At 36.4% G+C, this 12,640-nt stretch overlaps 1 protein-coding gene across 3 annotated transcripts in view; it reads right to left on the reverse strand.

Moving 5' to 3' along the window:
* The window catches only part of mthfd1a (methylenetetrahydrofolate dehydrogenase (NADP+ dependent) 1a, methenyltetrahydrofolate cyclohydrolase, formyltetrahydrofolate synthetase), an 84,241-nt gene that overhangs the window by 7,400 nt on the left and 64,201 nt on the right, over window positions 1–12,640 (reverse strand). For 2 of the 3 annotated variants that reach the window (XM_016294663.1, XM_016294648.1), the window contains exons 1-13: window positions 8,564–8,821; window positions 8,358–8,467; window positions 7,363–7,447; window positions 6,417–6,476; window positions 6,284–6,337; window positions 5,841–5,977; window positions 4,688–4,788; window positions 3,358–3,494; window positions 3,003–3,114; window positions 2,781–2,908; window positions 639–736; window positions 385–558; window positions 40–176 (exon numbers count right to left, since the gene is read on the reverse strand). In XM_016294663.1, coding sequence (XP_016150149.1) covers window positions 40–176; window positions 385–558; window positions 639–736; window positions 2,781–2,908; window positions 3,003–3,114; window positions 3,358–3,494; window positions 4,688–4,788; window positions 5,841–5,977; window positions 6,284–6,337; window positions 6,417–6,476; window positions 7,363–7,447; window positions 8,358–8,458 — 1,324 coding nt within the window. In that variant the 5' untranslated portion in view covers window positions 8,459–8,467; window positions 8,564–8,821. Of the gene's footprint in view, window positions 1–39; window positions 177–384; window positions 559–638; window positions 737–2,780; window positions 2,909–3,002; window positions 3,115–3,357; window positions 3,495–4,687; window positions 4,789–5,840; window positions 5,978–6,283; window positions 6,338–6,416; window positions 6,477–7,362; window positions 7,448–8,357; window positions 8,468–8,563; window positions 8,822–12,640 lie in introns of those variants that run through there. The other variant, XM_016294655.1, reaches the window with a different exon arrangement.

The following is a 12,640-nucleotide window of genomic DNA, read 5'->3' on the forward strand; positions in this document are numbered from 1 at the left end:
GGGGGGGGGGGGGGGGGGGGGGGGGGGGGGGTCACTCACCCCTAGCACCGAAAAAGGATCCTGGGGAAGGCTCTTGCACACAGGCAAAAGTGTTGATATTCAGGTGGGCCCCTAAAGCCTGAGCCAGTCCGAGAGCGGTGGTGTGCTTTCCCTCGCCCAATGGAGTAGAAGTTATTCTGATCACAGTAACACAAAATGAATTGACTTTGAAAGCACTATTTTTGTTTGGCAAATTGCTCGACGACAGAGCTTAAGCTGGATGTGAATGTAGTGTGTGAACCAGGCTTAATGAAGTGTTGTAAGGTTCCATTTGGTGCTTGTGGAAGGTTACTACATTATAAGATTATGCTAATGCACATAATTATATTTCAGGATGCATTCTACCCAGTGACAACCACATATTTCCCATCAGGCTGTTTCTCCATGCGTTTCAGAGCATCCAGTCGTATCTTAGCCCTGCTCCTACCATATGGCTCCACTTCCTCAGAAAACAAGCCCACCTCTCTTGCAAGCTCACCAATTGGTTTGCTTTGGCATGAACAGGAGATTTCAGCATCACTGAGAAAATGAAATAGGCATCAGCACGAATGGGTTTACATTATACAATCTTTATATAAGCATGCAAGCCACAACAGTACCTCGGCTGAGGCTCTTGGGGTTTCTTCTTTGTGTACTCTATGTTCCATTTTCCTGGAGTATATGTCTGCAGAAACCGCTTTGCACTTTCCACTGTATTCTGGTCAAAATCCAAATGAGAAAGCATAAGTATTTGTAAAAACAAGCCTTTTCATACTGTACAGTATCGTTATAAGTATGTTTTTTTATGTTTGAAAGAAGTCTCTTATGCTCACCAAGGCTTCGTTTATCTGCCAAAATTCAGTAGAAACAGTGATATTGTGAAAAATTATTTCAAATTAAATTAACTGTTTTCTTTTTTAATATATTTTAAAATGTAATTTTGATGATGACAAACAAGAATGTTCAGCAGTCATTACTCTTGTGTGTTTTTTTATTTTTTATTTTGTGATAAATATGAAGTTCAAAAGAACAGCATTTATTTGAAATGGAAATATGTTATAAAATTATAAATGTCTTTGATGTTACTTTTGATCGATTTAATGTGTCCTCGCTGAATAAAAGTATTCTTTCAAAATGTACTGTACTGACTCCAAACCTTGTAAAATTGTAGTGTATAAATATATGGTATGTATATAACATATAGTATATAGTGTATATACTATATATATTACCGTATATATAAATAATGTTTTGATGCATAAATTAAATCATAGCATTTATAATAATTGTGATTAGTAGTAGTAACTTTATTTATCCCCTTGGGGAAATTTTGTTTCAGTGTCTTGTTTCAATATGCGGTTCTCACAAACGACAATACAACATAAATTTCACAATAGAAACAATACAATTTAACATCAATTAATCAAGAAGTGCTAATTACTGAGTGAGACCTGCTCATTACATAAAAATAAAAATAAAAGGAAAAAAACTCTTTCTTTCCTATCTTTCATTTAATCACTTCACTGCCTGTGTTAAAAAAGATTTTTTCCCTCTATTTTTAAAAAACACCGGTATCCTGAATCTTCTACCCGAAGGCAAGAGCTCAAACTCATTATACAGTGGGTGCCTATCATCAGATATAATTTTCATAGCTTTACCAAGACATCTAGTCTGATAAATTTGTTGTAAACCCATCACAGGGATACCAAGTAATTTACTTGCAGTTCTTATAATTTTCCTGAACATACTCTTTTGTTCCACCGTAGCATTCCCGAACCAGCTAATAATACACAAAGTCAGTACACTTTCAATAAAAGAGTTATAAAACACCTTTAACAATGGAGGGCTTACACTAAATGACACCATCTTCCTAAGGAAATATAGTCTTTGCTGGCCCTTTTTTGTTCACATCGTCAGTCCATTTATCCCACCTCAGTTTGTGATCTAAAACAACTCCAAGGTATTTATACTCTTCTACCCTCTGAATCTGGTCCCCTTTAATAATGGTCGCACTCGTTGAGGACTCTTTCCTAAAATCAATACACATTTCTTTAGTTTTTGAAACATTTAACTTGAGATTTGATACATCACACCAAGAAACAAATTCAGTTAAAAAGGGTCCATGACTGTCCTCATCCCCTCTAAGGAGACTGACCAATGCAGTATCATCTGCAAATTTTATTAGATATCTCGCTGGGCAAGTACTCCTACAATGATTTGTGTACATAATAAACAGTAAGGGTGAGAGGACACAACCTTGTGGGGAACCAATATTCGTGATTTGTTTGTCAGACAATGAGGTACCCACACACACTGGTTGAACTCTGTTACTTAAAAAATATTAGTCTTATTTTGTCATTTAAATATACAAAACAGAAAAGCTTTTCAATATCTACCATAAAATAAAAATAATTATCAGCTTATTGGTATTGGCCAGAAATTTACAGCCCATTCCTAGTACAGCATCAACTATTACAGTTCTAAACTTTTAATTTGTGACATTAACATCTTTCAGTTCTTTACTGAAAGCTTGTTCAAGGAATGCAGTTCAAAATTTCCACTGATTTCAGCTTGTGAGCGTGAAATAAATAAGACTCAATGTTACAGTGATTATACACAAGTCTGTCAATGCAAAGCAGCTTACAGCATTCATTTGTCAGTAAGAGTTGTCGCCAGCAAAATTGTTGTCCACTTTTCTTTTACCTTATTGGGTCTATGTGCACAAACAAAGCATACAAAGTAATTTGCTCCTCATATGATACCTTCATCAGCATGGCTACAGTCATGGGTCCGACTCCACCAGGCACTGGGGTGATATATCCAGCTCGCTCTATAGCTGAAGGGTAGTGCACATCCCCCACCACCCGTTTCCCACTGGCTTTACTGCTGTCTGTGAGTCAAAGGTAAATATGTGAGCTAAAACCAGCGGCTATTTGATATTCCATGACTGTTTCAAACAAGTAGATAGAGTCAAGCAGAGAGACCTGGTATATGATTGATACCACAGTCTATGACCACCGCCCCCTTCTTCACCCACTCTCCTTTCACCATCTCAGCTCTGCCAGCACCCACAACCAAGATGTCTGCTCTGCCCACCTAAAGAAAACAATACACTGAAAGTTACTCCAACATTCACCTACTCCATTTGTTAAACCGAACTGCATGCCAGGTCAAGGTCTGTACTAAATATCGATAAAGCAAACATTAAATTCATCTTTTACTTTTTTAAGAAGAGTAATGAGCTATTCTTTGTTGTAAAATCTAGCTGAAGAATTGCTCATAATCAAAACTGGGAACAGGGATTTAAAACAGAGCATGAGAAAAGCAGATGAAACCAACCTGTTCAGCAAGGTCAAGGGTCTTTGAGTGACAGGTGGTCACTGTGGCGTGATTCCATAAGAGCAGATCGTGCATTGGAGCTCCAACGATCTTACTGCGGCCGATCACGACAGCATTCTTCCCCATCACACTCACACCTGCACACATGAATCACACTTGCTCTGTTCCAAAACCCAGTGAGCATTTTAACATTGTTAAACTCTATTTAACATTGTTAAACACACTATTGACACAAAGCTTGTTCTAAAGGTCTCATTTTAATTATGCTGCCTTGTTTGAGCCAAACTGTAAAGCAGCATCACATGCAGCCTTCGTGGAGAAGGCAGAATGCATTGCAACAAGCTCAGCATTAAAAATACAAGATTATTGACGCGGTGACAGAAATTTAGGTTGTACATTACAATATACTGTTCAAAAGTGTTTTTATTTTTTTAGATTAGAACTCGGGATGCCCGAAGCACAGTGGCGCTATATGTCGGTGCGCTACTATTGGCGCCGACCAAAAGTTATTTTTAATTATTTATTTTTTAGAAATTAATATTTTTGTTTAGCAAGGATGCATTAAATTGACAGTTAAAAGAAAAAAAAAAGTATCATGGTTTTCAGAATCATTTGTGAAGGATCATGTGACTGTAATGGCTGCTAAAAAAAAATTATGTTTGCCACCAAAGGAATAAATTACATTTAAATTTATTTTTAAAAACAAAAATAAGTTATTTTAAATTGTGTATTTCACAATATTACTGTCCTTTATTGTAATTTTTGATCAAATAAATGCAGCCTTAATGAGCATAGAAGACTTTACAAAAATATTCAAATATTTGATCAACTCCAAACTTTTAAATAGTAGTGAATTTCCTTTAAAAGCAAAGTACCAATACAAACGTTAAATATATTAAAATTATTTAATTATATTAAACATTCAATAATTAAAATGAAGTATTGTACCAAATATTTTTGTTTCTTTTTAAGATTATTAGAGATGATGCCCATGTAGACAGTAGACAGCAAGGAAGCTCAGTGGGTTTTAAATAAGAGCTCTTTTCTTTATTATGCCCTTTTCTGACGCACATACCTTTGCTACTAAAAAAAGAATGTTCTGGATCCTTCTTTTCTTTCCTTAGGGTGACGGCTCATTTCACCACCCAGTCATTAGCCTGCACCGCTCCATGAGTTTGTGTGTGTGTGTATATATATAGATTTCACACCTATCCAATCACACTGCACACTGATTGTGCCGTAGTACGAAGGCCCCCTAGACAATCACGCTATGATTCTGACTGATGAGAGCTAGAGCTCATGGGTAGCACTTCATAAGATTTCTACCCACCGGTCTGACTGATGAGCTCCATACAGCCATTAGGAGTGCATGGAATGAAACAATCGCCCAGGTCTCCACGAGACAGCTTTCCTGCATTTATACTGGTCAGGCTGAGAGGAAGACACATTAAATAATATACAGTTACAATGTTTTGTGGAGATTTTTAAAAAATCAGCCATGCATTTAGGGAGTTTTTCTGAAAATTAGGCATATTTTCAGATCTATATCATATTTATAAAACAACTAACACCTAAAGAGTATTTTTTTGCACCAGCATCAAAAATAGTTTTTTTAACCATGTGATTTGAGTTAAAGAATCAAATTGATAGCATTGTTGTGAGATTGTACGGTATTACTGATTTTGAAATATATTATTGTAAATATATTACATTCCTGACAAACAGTTTTGGAGATTTCAGTCTTTCTGCATCACATTTCCTATTAGAATTTTCCTATTAAAATGATAACCAGCAGTTTCCAGCCCTAAAAACGCAATTTCATTATATATATTGCGGTTATTTAGTTCTCCTGTCAGTAATTGCAATAAACACATTTTAAATCACATACAGTTGCACAAATGATGTGAAGTGAATTATGGCCAAGTATGGTGACCCATACTCGGAATTTGTGCTCTACATTTAACCCATCCAAGTGCACACACACAGTAGAGATAACACACCCGGAGCAGTGGGCAGCCATATTGCTGCGGCTCCCGGGGGCAGTTGGGGATTCGATGCCTTGCTCAAGGGTCTCACCTCAGTTGTGGTATTGAAGGTGGAATAGAGAGCTGGTTATTCACTCCCCCCACCGACAATTCTAAAAACTATTTTTACTTAGATAACTGAAATCGGTAAAAAAGGCCAATTTTCACACACATCAACAAAAAAGGCCTTTGGCCTTCTGACTCTGAGTGGAAAAAACAGATAAGAGAGCCACATAGAGTGACGAGACCTGGAAACTAAACCTAGCAGGGGCCTAATGGATCAAACGATAGGAAAAAAAGTGTAAAACGCAACAACATGACTTTGTGAAGAAAAAGTCTGCAGTCTGCACTACCTGTCTATTTCAGTAAGTTTAGTAAGATTAAATCCACTATCAGGCACATTTGATCCATCTTGTCCCTCAAACATATATTTCAAGCAAATAACAGAATTCCACCTACCCGTCAACATCTTTCTCTGGGGCCACAGCATTGGTTACTTTCTCTGTGTTTATTGGGTTGATAGAGTCAAGCGGTAGTTGTACGATGAGACCATGGACTGCAGGATTCTCATTCACTGCAACTATCCTTCTCAGGACCTTAAGAAAACCAGTGGGATCAGTCTTCAGAATCGAATCCTTTCTGTTTCAAAATAGTTTCATTAGCTATGTGCCATATTTATTTAATAGCTCAGAATGCATTTATCTATTCCAACCTCTGAGCAAAACTAGATCAGAAAGAACTGCATGATCCAAAGTTGATATAAACCGAAGATTTCCCACACCTCTAATTTTCATTATAATGAATTGTAAGCAATGCCGCATGGACATATGAAGGGAGAAAGGACAAAAAATGAGACGAGGTGAATCACACTGTTGTTATTACTTGGGGCATGTTTCTCTTACTTCATCCTCTGTGGCTGTCTCGGGAAGCCTAATGTGGTTCGCATTGATTCCAATCTATGCAAGAGAGGGAGCCAGTGTCAGCGAGAGGTTTATGATAAACATGATTTCTGCTTATTAAATCAGCTCACTGAACCTCAGCTGCTGCCTTGAGCTTCATGCTGATGTAGAGGTTTGAGTCATCTCTGTCCCCAACCTACAACAAAACACAGGGTACACGAGAGTGTGCAAAGACGAAAAGTAAAACATTTAACTTGATCTAATGTGTAGAAATTATATATTGTTAGTCTAATACATTTAGACAATTTACATTTGTATGTCCTATAAAAACAGAATCAGCAAACAACTCACTCAAATGTAATGCTGGTTTAAATTTTTACAAAATAATGGTGTAAAATCTAAATGTCTAAAATTTTAATATTTCAGTGAAATTTTTTTTTAATCAAAATTATGTTTAATGTTCTACTATTTATGTGTAAATTAATATATATATATATAACATCTTGGTGTAAATATTAGTATGCGTTATATATTTAAAAAATGTAATATTTATGAACATTTATGAATACATAAACATTATAAAAATAGTTATAATATATAATATTGCATTTTGATACCGAAATGTAAATGTATTTTTCATATGAAGTTTTAAATCTGGTTATTTAAATGTAATGGTCAACAGTGTTTCAAAAACAAAAACACTGAACTTTAAAAGAACAACAAAACAACACAGTTCAAGCAGTGAGATAATTATGGACCAAGATATGAGTCACACACCATGTCAATGTTATCTTATCATGGTGACCTTAAACTAACACACCTTTCTTTCACGTTGCACACTTTTGCATTTATCAACGCATGACCATGAAGCCATAGGGAGATTATATATTTTACCACAACACCCACAACTGTGAGAGAAAAGAAAGGGGCATATTACCAAATGACCATCTGGAGTAGAGCGAAAGAAAAAAAAAAGAAGAAAGATGAGTCAGATTATCAAGAGAGATAAAAATGATACAGCTAGCTATCACCACAAGGTTTATTATATGGGCCAAAATAATGAGCAAAAGGTCCAGACTGACCTGCAGCACAACCAAGCCAGGTCTGAAGCCTGGGAACTGATTCTTCATCGCTGCTACCTCCTTCTTCAGCCGCTCCTTCACCTGTCTGGACATAAAGAGAAGAATGGCATCTAACTTAAGCGTCTTAAAAAGGGGGTATATTCAATTATTGCTTGATCTCAAGTAATAAATGAAAACATACATTTAACAAAAGTACTATATTAAGTTGCAATCTTAAAGCTGAACTTCACCTAAATGTTTCAATGTCCTTCTCATAAGGTGTATTAAGTACAATTAAAACATAATATACATTGATAATGATTAACAACATTAGCAATGTAAAGTATGTAAATAATTATATTAATAGATTATTATATATTATATACTAAAGTTTGGGGTTTGTAAGATTTTAAATGCTTTTTAAGTATCTTATGCTCAACAAGGCTACATTTGATCAAAAATACAGTAAAAACAGAACAAAATATCATTACAATTTAAATAACTATATTTGTTATCTTAATATAAGTAATATATTCCTATGATGGCAAAGCTGAATTTTCATCAGCCATTACTTCAGTATTCAGTGTCACATTATTCTAATATGCTGATTTGAAACATTTCTTATTACTTTCAATGTTGAAAACAGTTGTGCTGCTAAATATTTTTGCTGGAAACCGTGACAAATTTTTTTCAGGGTATTCATTTTGTAATCATGTAAAAGTCTTTAGTGTCATGTTTGATCAATTTAATGCAATGGATTATTTCTTATAAAAAAATGTTTTTTGACTGACTGCAAACTTTTCAAAGGTAGTGTATATATCTACAATAACACATTATTATATCATTTAATATATTATTATAGGACAGGTGCAACACTGGAATGTAAAAATGCAACACTCAATTTTATACAATTTGTAACATCTCTATATCCAAAAAAGGGGGTCCCTGGCCTAAAAAGGCCCCCGATGCACCTGATTCCTACATCTGCAAGGGCCCTCAAATACACTCAAACTCACTGTGCAGTCTTGTTTCCAGATACAATGGTTGCCATGGTGCACTGGCTGTCTCGGTATCTCAAAGCTCCTCGCCGGAGCACAGAGGCAGTGACGGCAAACATCTCCAGCTACTGAGCACAACACAATGGCAAAGATAGTAAGAAAACAATAGAGAGAAAAAAGCACCTGAAAATAGGGCTGCTTCAGTATTCTGCACAAATCAACACCTGTCCTGTGTGAAAACAAAGCCTGCACAGTCACTCCTCCCTCTCTGCTTTCTGCAAGCGTCTCCTCTGCTGTCACAGGAAACTGTGCAGTGTGTAACTCCCAAACCAGAGTGTTATCACTGGATACAGCTGCGGCATTCCAGACTATTCCAGTACGAGTGTGCAAGCAAGCTGATAAAGGAGCCCTGTCAAGGCTGCAAAGACCAACTCAAGCAATCACACGGTTTACATAAAAAGCATGCACAGGGCCAAAGAGGTTAAAATACAACTGCTGGGCTGTGGAGGAAGTGGGCTGTTCCATTGCGAAGAGCCAGGCAGCCAATCAGAGATGCTCTGAGCTGGGACAGGAACATTCTTGGGACTCTGAGCTCTGTCTCCTCCTCTTCTTTCTGCCTGTGAAAGAACTCTAGCATGTGACCTCCAAAACAGAGTACCTCCTTCTCACGCCTCTGAAAGCAGCCCAAAGCCGTCAAAACAGCTGTCAATCAAACAACCCCTGGGAAGAGTCTAGGGCAAGAAGTCTAAACACTTGATTTTTGTTCATGTGCTGCCTGCAAACATACTCATATAAACTGAAAATGCTGAAAATGATATAGGTAAAGTCTTAAAACTTAGGTTTGTATGCAGTTATAGATTTCATGGGCAGTTTTTAAAATGCATTTCTGGCACAACCACAGAAAAACAAATTGACTTAAAACATATGCATAAGACAATGCATATCTCACACATGTATTCCGAGTGGAGAAAATGTAGGCAACAGAAAACACCAAGAACATCATGACACGTTTCTCCACCAGCTTTCTCCCAAAAAACAAACGAAACGAAACTGTTTGTTGTTAACTTTAGCTCCCTCTAGTGAGAAACTGTTAAATAACAACTTTGAGAATTCCCTCTGTAGACTCGTTCATTTAGTCTAAGTCTGCTGTATTCAATATGTGGGTGGTTATTTACTTTTGGCAGATTCTTCTTTGTCACACTTTTTACACAATGCCTTCACACTATACAAATTAAACTAAACGGAGTATAAATACAAAGACATAAATGTTGTGTTTTGCAACGTTTGCTGCTTCAGTATTTGTAGATTATTTTTTCCACATCTATGGTACACTGAAAAACAACGATAAGCATATCATAAGTTATAAAGGCTTTTATTGGCAAAAAATATAATGAGTCAATATTTACAGTGTTGACCCTTGTTCTTCATGCAATTTGCTCTGGCATGCTGGATATTAACTTTTGGGCCAAATCCTGACTGATGGCGATCCATTCTTGCCTTATTAGTTCTCTGAGTTGATCACAATTTGTGCTTGTCCACTCACCTTTTGAGGACTGACCACAGGTTCTCTATGGGATTGAGATCCGGGGAGTTGCCTGGCCAAGAATCCAAAATTTCAATATAATGATCTTCGAGCCACTTCTTTATCACTCTTGCTTTGTGACATGGTGCTCCATCATGCTGGAAAATCCCCGGATCATCACCAAATTGCATATAGGTTTCGTCGGAAGAAGTCGCTCTTGCAGGACATTTTGATACCATTCTTTATTCATGGCAGTGTTTTTGGGCAGAATTATGAGAGAGCCCACTCCCTTGTTTGAAAAGCAACCCCACACATGGATGGTCTCAGGATGCTTCACTGTTGGCACAACACAGGACTCATGGTAGCGTTCACCATTTCGTCTCCGAACAATCGATTTTCCAGATGTCCCAAACAGTCGGAAGGGAGCTTCATCAGAGAAAATAACTTTGCACCAGTCTTCTGCTGTCCAAACCTTGTACTTCCTGCAGAATTTCAGTCTGTCCTTGACGTATTTCTTGGAAAGAAGTGGCTTCTTTGCTGCCCTTCTTGACACCAGGCCATTGTCTAAAAGTATTGGCTTCACTGTGCATGCAGATGCTCTCACACCAACCTGCTGCCATTCCTGAGCAAGCTCTGCACTGCTAGTGACACGATTCCGTAGCTGACTCCTCAAGAGGAGACGGTCCTGGCGCTTGCTGGACACTCTGGGATGTCCTGAAGACTTCTTCACTGCAGTCGAACCTCTCTCCTTGAAGTTCTTGATGATCCGGTAAATGGGTCTTTCAGGTGCAATATTCTTTGTAGCAATTTCCTTGCATGTGAGGCCATTTTGATGCAAACCGATGATGGCTGCACGTGTTTCTTTGGAGGTAACCATTGCTAACAAGAACACAATGACTGGAAGCGTTCGTCCCTCCTCTTATAGCAATAAGTCTGCTCTTACAATCTAATTAGTATGATAGTGATTTTACCTGACTAGTACTCATTCACACTTTCACATGTGCTGCTGATATGATTAGTCAATTAATGTTAGCTGGTCATTTTGTGTCAGGATCAAAAACAGTGACTTTTTTTTTTTTGTGAAAAGTTCATATTTCTATGACCACTAAGAGGCAATATCGTGTTAGGTTTCAATGTAAGTGTAAGTCTAGATCATTTAGTGGCTTATTAAATATAAACCCAGACAAGAACACGCTTAAAAAATAAACCATACTTTTTTTAATGAATTCGGTTATTTTCTTAACAGAAGGTTGAAGCGTGCATTTCCTCCTAAAGAAAATGTACTGCACTAAATGTGGGCTTAATGTAAACAGATTTAATAGAACAGCAATGAAACATTAACAAACAAAACATTGCAGTGTACAAAGAAAATCAGACAGATGTATGTTAATCTTTTAAACCACAACCGTGCTTTACTCATACACAGTCCAATCCCTGGTGTCACCGTGAATCCCCACAAATGAACAGTGTATCTGGCTATTCACCATGCAGATCCACCAGACTCTCCAGAACACCATCAGTGTCCTATAAGCATTAAAATCATTCAGATTATTTCCTGCTCAAGGGACATTAGAGTGCAATTGCTCTGGTTTGACTGATCTTGTTAGCTACATAATATAAGCCTGACTTCCTCCTGGTGCTGTGGAGAAAATATTTGAATAGTGATTTTATATTTACACACATCTCCATAAGTAGGTCTATTCCATCATGCAACATGAGATGCCACAGACACAGAACTCATGGACTGATGATCAAACCAGGGGTGGAAACTGGGCACATAGACATTATTAATACACAGTTAAATACAAGTACACAGTTAATCCATGGCCAGAGGTGTATAATAAGCCGTAATGCCTTTGCATTGGCTACCAGTTAGTATCAGTATCAAAACCCAATTAAATGTTTTCATTGGTTTTGTACTTCTTATTTGTCTTCAAAACCTGCTTAAAAGGCTGCTAAAATCCCTCGAGACCCACACAAGATCTCTGGCAGGGGTAGGTTATCAGTTCATAAAAGCAGAACAAAATAAATTAGTTTTGCAACTTCAACAGTGTACAGCTTCCATAAAACACATGTATTTGAACACATTACATTTGTCATTGCAACAAATCTTGTTGCTTTTGCTATTATTTAGGAAATGCATTTAAAAATTTTTTATATAAACTGCATAATATCTCATTACTGTTTTTCAATTTCATTTTATATATATATATATATATAATACATATGCATTTATACAGTACCATACCATTCAAAAGTTGAGGAACAGTGTTTTTTTTAAAGAAATTATTACTTTCATTCAGCAAGGATGCATTAAAGTTTAAGTGAAAATAAAGGAATTTATAATGGTACAAATGGAATTTATAATGCTAAAGGAATTTATAATGTTTTCTAATGACTTCTGAAAATTCATTGCCATCATGGGAATACAATTTGAAATATGTTAAAATAGAAAACAAATTTGAAATTGTAATATTATTTCACAATATTATTTTTCTACTGTATTTTTTTAAAGAAATAATTGCAGCCTTGGCTAGCATAAAACTCTTCTAAAACATTTAAAAACCCCAAATCCTAAATGGTATGCCATGATGCATAAGTGCACAAACATTATTTATATTCTTTTTGTTATTCTTTTATTGTTGTTTTTTCTTTTAAAATAATAAAAGAATAAATAAGAGTGCAGTACTACATTTAACACGTTTTATTATGTAGAAAATTAATTTGACAAATTTTCCCAGTGCAAAAAAAAAAAAGAAAGAAAGAAATGGGGGGGGGG

The sequence above is a fragment of the Sinocyclocheilus grahami genome, unplaced genomic scaffold, assembly GCF_001515645.1.
Source record: "Sinocyclocheilus grahami isolate Dianchi unplaced genomic scaffold, SAMN03320097.WGS_v1.1 scaffold15.1, whole genome shotgun sequence".
NCBI classification, from domain to species: domain Eukaryota; kingdom Metazoa; phylum Chordata; class Actinopteri; order Cypriniformes; family Cyprinidae; genus Sinocyclocheilus; species Sinocyclocheilus grahami.